The sequence below is a fragment of the Myxocyprinus asiaticus genome, chromosome 28, assembly GCF_019703515.2.
Source record: "Myxocyprinus asiaticus isolate MX2 ecotype Aquarium Trade chromosome 28, UBuf_Myxa_2, whole genome shotgun sequence".
NCBI classification, from domain to species: domain Eukaryota; kingdom Metazoa; phylum Chordata; class Actinopteri; order Cypriniformes; family Catostomidae; genus Myxocyprinus; species Myxocyprinus asiaticus.
The window spans coordinates 44,280,977-44,293,210 of NC_059371.1; the positions used below are offsets into that span (position 1 = coordinate 44,280,977).

The following is a 12,234-nucleotide window of genomic DNA, read 5'->3' on the forward strand; positions in this document are numbered from 1 at the left end:
TAGGAAAGAAAATAAATCAAAATGTAACTATTTAATGCTATAAGGAGAATCACAATGGGCACCAATTAAGATGAACTTGGCCACACACAAGACACCAAAGTATGTGGTGATTTTTTAATCATGTGTCACTTAAGGTGTGTGTGTGTGTTGCGTGTGTGTGTGTGTGAATATCAAATGGTCCCTCCATCCATCCTCGGGGCACCAGCTTAAGAATTTCACTTTAACAGTATAAAGAATAATCCAAATGGACCATTCAATAAATTATAAAAATGTAAATTGAGGGGGTCACGTGACGCCATGCAAGGAGCAGACGTGTGAGCGACGAGCTCTGCGCACTTTGCTGAATTTTCGATTATTCTCATGTTATAATCTGGTGATTTTTGATACACCCAGTTACACATTTGCCCTTTGTTGCAAAACAAGGCAAAGAAGTCAAAAATCCTCGGGCTCTGGAGACATTAAAAGACACTTACGTGTTCAGGATGAAAGCCCCGACAGGCCTACAGACTGGGGACTCGATTTGGATGGCGCGGCGGGAGAAGGAATCCAGTGTCAGTTGTCCAGCATGTCGGTGATGTTGACGAAGATTCTTGCTGACTTGGAGGATCTCGCTGTAATACGTCGATCGATTACGGCGATGGAAATAAAATTCTCTGAGCTAGTTACAAGAGTGACTGATGTTGAGAGACTAATCGATTGTCTGGAATCTTCGGAGAGGGAATTAACCGCTAATCCGCCCGCGACCAAAGTTGATTTGGAACATCTCCTTGAAAAGCTTGAAGATCTTGAGAACAGAAGCCACAGGAATAACGTTCGAATTGTTGGAATTCCTGAGCATAAGGAGGGCAGAGATATGGTGAAATTCCTAGACGAGTTTTTCCCGAGTCTGCTCGACATAACAGGCCACAAGCTGGAAATTGAGCGAGCTCACAGAGTCCCATCTCACAGATCTGCTGAGGAAGATAGGCCCAGATCGATTCTGGCCAGATTTCTGAGATCATCCGATAAAGATCTTGTGTTGCGCCAGGAGAGGAGCAAAGGGAAGCTTTCTTGGAAGAACCATAATATTTTCTTGTTCCCGGACTTTGCGAGTTCGACAAGAGAGAAACGTGATTGGTTCAAGGAATGCAAGAAACTCTTACATCAGAAAAAGATCTCGTTTGCTCTGATGTTTCCTGCCAAACTGAGAATAGAAACGAAGGTCGGTCGCAAAGTATTTACATGTCCAAATCTGGCAATGTCTTTTATAGAATCAATGTCTGAGTAAACCATTGGATGTTTCTCATGTGAGTGGGTCTGACTCGCTGTACTTACTCTTGAGGAAGCTGGGCGCCATTTTTTTGCGTTGGCTCTGCCGAGCGGCTGGAGTTTGTTTTGTGAATAACACTTTTCGTAAAATAAACTTTTGTATTGATGAAAGATTACTTTTGCATTGAAGTTCCCGCACAAACTGAGAGTGGACACTGTGGATGTCTACTGCAAAATATCTACATGCTCACACAAAGGATGTCTTTTATGAAGTCGACGGATTATGTAAGTCATGGTATATACTTTTATGCGGCCTCCGAGTGAATTGACTCGACCATCCGGGGAACCGGGATGCCGGTTTTGTTTCTTTTTGTATTGGTTCCGCCTAGTGGCTGGAGCTTGTTTTATTGAATAACACTCCTTTGGAACAGCTGTGGATTAATCAGTTCTTTCTTCATGCTTGTTCCTCCTGCTGGCTGTAGTTTGTTTTGTTGAGTTTTTTGTACGGGACATTGGAATGATTATGTCATCCGCTGAACTCATAACAGCCGGCTCACTGAACATTCGTTTGTCTGTCCAAGGAATCTGAACGGTTTTATATCGGCTGGAATTTGTTTTGTGGAAGATCACATTCTTGAGACAGTTCTGTGGATGAATCTACACGTTCTTTGAGTTCATTCTTCCTATTTGCTGGGTTTATTTTACAAAGTATTTTCTGTTATGTAATTTTGCCTCACAAATTTGTGAGGCAAAATTGAGCAATCTGATGGCAAATTTGTCGTGGGGACTCGTGGGCGTTCATGGACCTTTCGAGTTTAGAGGGATTGTCGCTGTTTGGCGCTTTCGTGCACGTTTTTCTTTTTTCTGTTTGTTTTGTTCGGGGGTTGATTGTTTCACTAATGGGGAATGTTGTCTGTATAATTTTGTTTTTCACATGCAATTTGTTTATTTTTTATTATATCAATATGTCAGTTGTTAATATGAGTGTACTATCTCTCTCCACGTGGAATGTGAATGGGTTGGGGCACCCCATAAAAAGAAGGAATGTTATTACTTTTCTTAAACGTAAGAAATACGATATTGTGTTTCTCCAAGAAACACATCTTTCCCCGCAGGAAGCTGAAAAATTTAGGAAGATATGGGGTGGACATGTTTTCTTTAGTGTTGGCTCAAGTAAGAGCAAGGGAGTCATTACACTGATAAATAAACATCTACAATTCAAATGTCTCAAACAGATTAAAGATAAATTAGGAAGAGTCATTAATGTGTTAGTTGAAATTCAAGGGCAAAGTTTGATTTTGGCTAATATTTACGCACCTAACGCTGATGATCAGGGCTTTTTTATAGATCTTGAAGGGATGTTGCAAGCCGCTGGCACCCCTCATGATATAATATTGGGAGGAGACTTTAATCTTTTGATGGACTCAGTTCTTGATCACAGTGAAGCAAAGGTGTGTAAGCCCCCTAGAGCAACGGTGACACTTCACAGGATGTGTAAAAATCTTGGTCTTATGGATATTTGGAGACTTTTGAACCCATCTGGTAGGGCCTATACATTTTTTTTCATCAGTCCAGATTTATTCTAGAATAGATTTTCTTTTGATATCCAAATCCCTCATTTCACCTGTTGTTGATTTCTCAATTGGAAACATTTTAGTCTCAGATCACGCCCTGGTGAGTTTAGAGGTGATGCCACATACAGAGAAAAAGAAATCATATAGTTGGCGCCTTAATGTGTCCCTTTTGCAAAATCCTGATTTCCAACAAATGTTAAAGACTGAAATAAATGTTTATATGGAGACCAACTGGTCCTCAGTATCCTCTGTGGGCGTGGCTTGGGAGGCACTTAAGGTGGTTCTTAGGGGTCGGATCATACAGTATGCCTCATTCATCAAAAAATCCAAAGCACGAGAACTTGTGGAGTTGGAAGGAAATATTAAAAATGCAGAGGCAGAGCTGAAGCGCCATATGTCAGCTGATGACCTCATAGAATTGACCCACTTGAAATATATCCAATAGATATAATACTATTCTGTCGCGGAAAGTGGAGTTTTGGTTATCCAGGGCAAGACAGTCATACTTTGAGTCGGGTGACAAAGCAGGGAAGCTTTTGGCTAGATATATAAAGCAGAGAGAGTTTCTTTCTATCATTCCCTCAGTGAAATCTGCTGGTTGTGAAATTTTTATTCCAGCCATTGATATTAATAATGCCTTTAAAGAGTTCTATATTGATCTTTATAGTTCCATGTCTTCATCTACTGATGAAGATATTAGAAACGTCGTGGAACCATTAGAACTTCCTAAACTGATTGAGCAAAAAAACTCTCTTGATTCTGAGATAACCTTGGAGGAGCTTGACGAGATAATTAAGTCCCTACCTACTGGCAAGCCTCCGGAGCCAGATGGTTTTGCCGCAGAATTTTTTAGATCCTATGCTACAGAACTGGCTCCACTTTTGTTAGAAGTTTATACTGAATCATTAAATAATGGAAAGGTTCCGCCAACCATGACACAAGCCCGGATCAGTCTGATTCTTAAAAGTGAATGTAAAAGTTACCGTCCAATCTCCCTGATCCAACTAGATGTAAAAATACTGTCAAAAATTTTGGCTAACCGATTGAGTAAAGTTATGACATCTCTTGTGCATATGGATCGGGTGGAGTTTGTTCGGGGCCGCAGCTCTTCTGATAACATCGGGCGTCTCGTCAATATTATGTGGTCAGTGGCGAATGATCAGTCTCCAGTCGCTGCCATCTCACTTGACGCCGAAAGGGCGTTTGATATGGTAGAATGGGATTATCTTTTTAAGATTTTGGAAATGTATGGGTTTGGGAGTACATTTATTGGTTGAATTAAGTTACTTTATAAACGCCCTGTAGCAGCGGTACAAACAAATGGATTAATTTCAGATTATTTTGCTCTGGATGGGGGAACTCGGCAGGGTTGCCCTCTTTCCCCATTGTTGTTCTGTTTTGCCCTGGAACCATTGGCAGCAGCGATGGGAAGGGAGGATGATTTTCCAGGGGTGATTGCAGGAGGTGTGGCGCATAGGCTTCTGCTTTGCGCAGATGATGTTTTGTTATTTGTCTCTGAACCTACTGGATCTATGCCTTGCCTCCACAGAGTTGTTGATTCCTTTTCCAGGTTCTCGGGATACGGGGTTAATTGGTCTAGGTCCGAGGCTTTGGCTCTGACAGTGTGCTGTCCAGTGACAGCTTTCCAGCTGGGCGCCTTCCAGTGGCCCAAGCAGGGCATTGAGTATTTGGGGATTTTATTCCCAGCAAATTTGTCTGATTTAGTTAGTGTCAATTTTGACCCTTTAATAAAAAGATTTGAGCGATGTGGGCAGGTGGGCTTCATTGCATTTGTCAATGATTGGAAAGGTTGGTGTTGTTGAAATGAATTGTATTCCAAGATTTAACTACCTGCTGCGGTCCCTGCCTGTGGATGTCCGCCTCTCTTGTTTCAGGCAATTCGATAGCATGGCGAGGTCCTTCATTTGGAATGGTAAACGTCCCAGATTGCATTTTAATAAGCTGCATAGGCCGATTGACGGAGGTGGGCTAGGCCTGCCCAAGATTTTGTTTTATAACTATGCATTCAGTCTCAGACATTTGGCTCATTGGTCATTTCCACCTGAGAGAGCCCCTCCCTGCTTTGTTATCGAACAGACAGTTCTTGCCCCTATTTCGCCATTACAAAGCATCTCTATCAAACTAATTGGAAAAGTTAAGTTACATCCCGTTATTTTGCATTTACACTCGGTATGGACTAAAGTGTCCAGATTGTTTAAATTGGACACTTATTTAAATGCTGCCTCGAGCATATGGCAGAACACAAGACTATGTATTGGCAAGTCCCCTTTCTGCTGGCCAGAGTGATTGTGAGGGGGGTTGCTACACTCAGTGACCTATATGAAAGTGAAGTGTTGAGATCGTTCGAAAACTTGGTCCAACATTTTGGGATCCCTAGACCTCAGTTTTATAGGTATTTACAATTGCGCCACCTGCTCTGTACTATTTTTGGGAGAAGTACACCACCCCCTGAGGAGGCAGATGCTTTGGGAGAGGTGATTGCGGCTTTTGGAAAAGGTCATGAGGCTTCAGTGTACTACTCCCTGTTAATTCAGAGTATGGGGGATGGAGCTTTAACTTCTACTAAGAAATTATGAGAGAAAGATTTGAATTTGGTATTGGAGGATGGAGTGTAGACTAAGATTCTGAAAAATGTCAAGTCTGCATCTAGGGATGCAAGGGTTTGCCTTATGCAATTTAAGATTTTACAAAGATTTTATTGGACCCCCTCTAGATTATACAGGCTTGGTCTTAAAGACACACCCACATGCTGGCGATGCCAATCAGAAGTTGGAGACATAGCCCATGTTTTTTGGGGATGCGTTAAGCTCCAAGATTTTTGGTTAAAGATTCAGAATTATTTGCATGACATTCTGGGCACTCAAATTTTACTTTGCCCCAGACTTTGCATTTTGGGTGATGGGGAAGTTATAAATTCGGGCGACAAATATATAAAAAATTAGGTTCTGACTGGCGTGATGATCGGTAGACAAATTATTTTAAGGGGATGGAAGTCAGACGGAGCACCACCATTTCCGGAGTGGTGTGCGGAGATGGGGAGGGTGGCGGCTTATGAGAAGATGATAGATAGAAGGCTGGGGTGGGAGGACTTATTTTTCAGGAAGTGGGGTAGGTATTTGGCAGTTTTGGGGGACTCTAGGGGAAGGGATGAGGAGGGAGATGTTTAGTTTAATTATATACATTTATTATATATTAAATTTTTTTTTTTGTTTTGTTTATTTTATTGTTCGTGTGTGTGTATTATTTTATGTGACCACAGGGGTGTTCTTTGGGGTAGGATGGGGTTGGTGTTTGGGGAGGGATGTTAATGAGTGTTAAAAGTTAAATGTTGATTCGGTGTGTATATGTTGTGTTTTTCTCTGTTGTGCTTTCTCTTTGAATCAATAAAAAATGTTACTTACAAAAAAAAGAAAAATGTAAATTGGAGGGAGTGGGTCATCTGTATAATCTGAAGGATTTGTGAGATTCAACCTAACCCTTAGAGTGCTTACTGTATTATCAACACAAGGAAGACACAGTTGTAATAAAATGAATTTATTTACAAAAAGATAAACAAGAAAACTAACAACTACTAAATGGTACCAATATTCTAAAGGATAATATAAATGAACAGGTAAATAAAGTGCATGAGATGGAAAGATGCAAGTGGTTGCATTGGATGATCAATGGTGAAGTATGACTATTATCAACTTATGAAAAGATCAGTTGCTGTTTCTCTGTTAATTAATAAGGTGAAAACCTTATTTCTAATTAAACAAATAACTCAACGATTATTTGATAGACATGTGACACACAGGTTAAGTAATCTAAAGAACATCAGAAAATCAAAAACTGATAGTATACGCTAATGCCAAGGTCTCTGGAGAGAGGTTTGGTAGCGATATTTTCGTTCTGCTTGATCGATCCATGAGTTCATTGATAGCGACGTCTTGGCAGTTTGGGGCCACGTTACAGTGGGGAAGGAGCTGGATTCCTTTTCACAGCCTTGAACACAAATAGCTGAGGAATTCTGATCTCCTGAAAGCACCGAGAGGGTTCTTGCAATCTGGAACACGCAGATGTACAAAATTTGAAGGAGAGGTTTGCTCGCCAGAGCTAAACCTTGTCACTGTAGACTACACACCCTAACCTTAGTGCACTTAGTTCAATCTAAACTAGAGAAGTAAATTTTTAACACTGGCTAGACAAATGACTTGATTTTCAATGGTAATACAGACATTACAGTAAGACAGACAGGATGGATGGATGGATAGATGGACGGACGACACCCTGGTCATGACCCCTGTATGAGTTTGTTTACATTTACATTAGTCTTGGCCTATTTAAACATTCCAAGTCTAGGGGCTTATGGAGATATTTGATCATCCGCTGTGTGAAAATCGTAATTCTGATCTATTAGAAAAGTAGAAGCAACCTGAGTCAGAACATTCTGAAGGTCTGTGCCAAATTTGGTGGATGTAGCTTGAAACCTTACAGCTTGAAGTTACAGTAAGACATTTTGGTCTTTGTTTATGGGTTTTGAAAAATGGTGCATTCTAGAGTTAGTAGAACTGTAGCATTGCATCATGGTTTTTAACTCTTGACACTAACCCCTGACCCTAACCCCAGCCTTAACTCCTAAAGCGGCTTTCACATGTCTCATGGTGGGGCACCAACGCTAGGCTTAATGTTAGCCTTAATGCTCTCCACATGACAAGCGTTCCAGATAGCGTAATGGAGGGGCATTTTTACGAGGCAAGAAGGTATGCACAGTAAACACTGAAAACTTGTATTTGGACAAGAGAAAAAGCCCTGGCAATTTGGCACATTACATCATTGCAGAAAGTAATAAGAGGACTTGTTTACAACTCTCAGGATGTTCTTGGTGAATTTAGTTCAAAAACCGAGGTCTCTGGATGCTCAGAAACTAAGGTACATGCAGTTGAAGTGAGAAGTTTACATACATTTAGGTTGAAGTCATTAAAACTCATCTTTTTAACCACTCCACAGATTTAATATTAGCAATCTATAGTTTTGGCAAGTCGTTTAGGACATCTACTTTGTGTATGACACCAGTCATTTTTCCAACAATTGTTTACAGACAGATTGTTTCACTTTTAATTGACTATATCACAATTTCAGTAGGTCAGAAGTTTACATACACCAAGTTAACTGTGCCTTTAAGCAGTTTGGAAAATTCCAGAAAATGGTGTCAAGCCTTTAGACAATTAGCCAATTAGCTTCTGATACGAGGTGTACTGAATTGGAGGTGTACCTGTGAATGTATTTAAGGCCTACCTTCAAACTCAGTGCCTCTTTGCTTGACATCATGGGAAAATCAAAAGAAATCAGCCAAGACCTCAGATAAAAAATTGTGGCCCTCCACAAGTCTGGTTCATCCTTGGGAGCAATTTCCAAATGCCTGAAGGTACCACGTTCTTCTGTACAAACAACAGTATGCAAGTATAAACACCATGGGTCCATGCAGCCATCATACCGCTTAGGAAGGAGACGCATTCTGTCTCCTATAGATGAACATAGTTTGCTGTGAAAAGTGCAAATCAATCCCAGAACAACAGCAAAGGACCTTGTGAAGATGCTGGAGGAAACAGGTAGACGAGTATCTATATCCACAGTAAAACAAATCCTATATCGACATAACCTGAAAGGCTGCTCAGCAAGGTTAGAAGCCACTGCTCCAAAACCACCATAAAAAAGCCAGACTACAGTTTGTAAGTGCACATGCGGACAAAGGTCTTACTTCTTAGAGAAATGTCCTCTGGTGTGATGAAACAAAAATCGAACTGTTTGGCCATAATGACCATCGTTATGTTTTGAGGAAAAAGGGTGAGGCTTGCAAGCCTAAGAACACCATCCCAATCGTGAAGCATGGGGGTGGCAGTATCATGTTGTGGGGGTGCTTTGCTGCAGGAGGGACTGGTGCACTTCACAAAATAGATGGCATAATAAGGAAGGAAAATGATTTGGATATATTGAAGCAACATCTCAAGACATCAGCCAGGAAGTTAAAGCTCAGTCGCAAATGGGACTTCCAAATGGACAATGACCCCAAGCATACCTCCAAAGTTGTGCCAAAATGGCTTAAGGACAACAAAGTCAAGGTATTGGAGTGGCCATCATAAAGCCCTGACCTCAATCTGATAGAAAATCTGTGGTCAGAACAGAAAAGGCATGTGCAAGCAAGGAGGCCTACAAAAACTAATAATACTTAAAAATTCATAGAGGTTTTAAAGAAATAATCAATGCCGAATCTGCAACCCAGCCTGCACTTCTTGCAGTGCTGTTTATGGGTGCATTCCATTCTGAATTGATCATCCCTATGCCCTATTCCCTTTGAAGACTTTACCATCCACTGTGAGAGCTTTGAAAGGCTAAAGGTCATTCGGAACTTACATTTTAAGTAATTTTTATAGGAAATTCTGTTAGAAGCGATCTTACAGCATGACTATCATGATTGTTCTGCCTTCGAAGGGTGATGTATGCCGTTTGGAACGCTTGCTATGATGATCTGCCAGCTGAGGTAGTCGAAACATATCCATGTGTAATCACACACGCTCTGCACTGATCTGTCCATTGAGCTGTGGTGACTGATCTGGGTAGAGCTGTTTGCCATTTGATATTTCTTATACGCAACAAAAACGACAGCGCACAATCAGAGAGTCTGCCAAATTTGTAGTTGCACCAGTGTGACCTCTTGCACCATTAGGAAAAATGGTTGCAAAATGCCCTGATACGTCAACTGAAGCGTCATCTTGGAACGGTCATCAAGGAGAGTTGCATTCACTTGCATTTTATGGACCTACAAAGCTGAAATATTCTTCCAAAAATCTTCATTTGTGTTCAGCAGAAGAAAGTCATGAGGGTGATTAAATGAGAGAATTTACGTTTTTGGGTGAACATACTTTAACACGTTAATTTTGACAGCTCTAACATATATAAAGATTCTATTCCCTTATTTTAAATGATTTTTTAATCATTTTTGTATTGTTGTATTGTTTGTGCATGGGAAGTTTCTGTCACCAAGATAAATTCCTTGTATGTGTATGCATTTTTGGCAATAAAGCTCTTTCTGATTCTGATTCAAATGCAGTCTTAGCATTCATAACAAAAGTATATTTCAGACTTACTCTTGTCTGTGGATGAACTGTTCCATCGTCATGTTTGTTCCAGCTGAAGGAAATTTACACCAACATACAGAAACTTACCTGAAGTAATAAAATCATCATCACTCTGTTCTTCCTCTGCTGTGGTTTCATTATCATCTTCATTGCTCTGTTGTTCCTCTGCTGTGGTTTCATCATCTTCATCACAATGTTCTTCCTCTACAGTGGTTTCATCTTCATCACTCTGTTGATCCTCTAGTTTGATTTCTCCTTCCATCTCCATCAGGTTCCTGCAGTCCAGCAGCTTCACTAAACACATCTGCACTGGTGTCTGTAGCATCTGCTGTTCTCCAGCATGAATCACATCCACCTGCTCTCTCATGATGAACATCTGAACCCAAAAATATCATCATTATAATGGACTGATACTGAGCATTCAATATATAGATGGTGCATCGTGGCAATCTAGTCACATCTAGCCTTTTTGTAATTATTACACTGATGCGGCCTGCAAAATCTTTTTTTCTGCATTTGGCCCCCAATAAAAAAAGTTTGGGAAACATTCTACAGCAGGGGTGCCAAACTATGGCTCGCTGCCTGCTCTGATGCAGCCTGTGTATGATTTTAGAATGAAAACAGAATTTGGCCTGGTATTGAAAATGACATGAAATTCATATTCTGATCACTGGATGTCACCATCATGTACAGCCACATTTCACAGCACATCGTCTCCACTAGTTCTCTTTGTAGTCATCATCCAGTGCAAATGGGTGCACCAAATTTATTAAGCATGCAATTAGACGTGTAAGCCCAGCACACTTTCCCAGAATGCCCTCGTTAGTGCTGGGAAGCTTGATTAATTGTAATGAATTGGTTCACTCTGATGTTTCATTGAAACAAGACATTCACGGACTTCCCAGCACCACTTGAGTGAGGACAAAAAAAGAGAGCAGTTAATACACACGCATCTATGCGCACTTAGCAATTAACAATTGAACAGAAACTATAATTCAATTACTGAAAAATAAAGAGTTATTCCTTGTTTCACTTCATAACAGAAAATTGTAATCTGATTCTGATTATTGTGATGGGTCACACTCAACACTGCTCAGTAGCAGCTCTGTTTGTGCTTTGCTGTGACATTGAATGGATGTCAAAAACATAACATTTTGAATGAGTATAAAAAAAAATGCATACAAGACACGTCACTGTTCCGTTACATGTGTTCTAGGTGAATGAAATAGCCTATCCTTTATTCATATGTAGGGTCTACACAAACATACCATGGAGCTATGGTTGATGGGACACTTAAACGGGCCAACATAAAAAAAAGGTGTTAACGTTTTACAGATTACATTTGTAACATCAATAAGTTTACAAAGTTCTCTAAATCAGTGCTTTACTGTCAAGTGGGCAGTTCCAATGGCATTTTTGTTACTGGAAATGTCCTCCACAGTTTTAGCAATAAATGTGTTGAGTTAATATGCGTTATTAATAAAACGTGTATATCCTTTCTTATATGCTAAAATGAGAACTTTCCTGACCCATGACTTATATATAAAAACATCATTTATATGTTAAAAATATATTTATTTTAACTTTTTCAATTATTTATCTTCTTTATCTTAATTATGTATACATTTTGGATGGTTTATACATATTTTTTGTTTATTTTTTATAATTGTATTTATTTTTTTCCTTCACCTGTACTTGTCTTTATGATTGTTTTCATACATTGTTTAATCTTACTTAACATTTATATAGAAAAACTCGGTTTTACCACCATTTGTGGACTTTTCGGACGGTCCTTTACCTACTGTAGGCACATTTTCCAACTTATATCAATGTTAAATTGGCGATCTGGAACAATTTCACCGTGACGCCTTCTGACCAGTTTAAATACGGGACAAATCGCGTCCCGTATTCATTCAATACGGGACGCATCATTTTATCTTTAAATACGGGACGATCCCGTATTTTACGGGACGGGTGGCAACCCTACATGGAGCACAAAGTGATTAAAACTCACATTATATTAAGTATACAATATGTACATGATACATAGTGGCAATCTAGTAGCATCTAACCCTTTATTAGTATTATTATTATTATTATTACAGCAATTCGGCCCACAACACCTAATTTTAATCAGCATTTTCAGAAAAAAATCACAAATCATAAAAGGTATTTTTGAGCCTATTCAGACTGGTCAAGATGAGAGTGCCTTCAGTCTTCTAGGTGTTCAACTTTGAATTACAAAATGAAGAGTTGTACAATTTAAATGACCG

General features: G+C 39.8%; 2 protein-coding genes across 2 annotated transcripts in view; both read right to left on the reverse strand.

Annotated features, from left to right (window-relative positions):
- Positions 1 to 12,234, reverse strand: part of LOC127418585 (gastrula zinc finger protein XlCGF57.1-like) — a 70,759-nt gene that overhangs the window by 25,348 nt on the left and 33,177 nt on the right. The window lies entirely within an intron of this gene.
- The window catches only part of LOC127418548 (zinc finger protein 616-like), a 137,096-nt gene that overhangs the window by 4,548 nt on the left and 120,314 nt on the right, over positions 1 to 12,234 (reverse strand). The window contains exon 6 of the mRNA XM_051659125.1: positions 10,049 to 10,313. Coding sequence (XP_051515085.1) covers positions 10,049 to 10,313 — 265 coding nt within the window. The remainder of the gene's footprint in view (positions 1 to 10,048; positions 10,314 to 12,234) is intronic.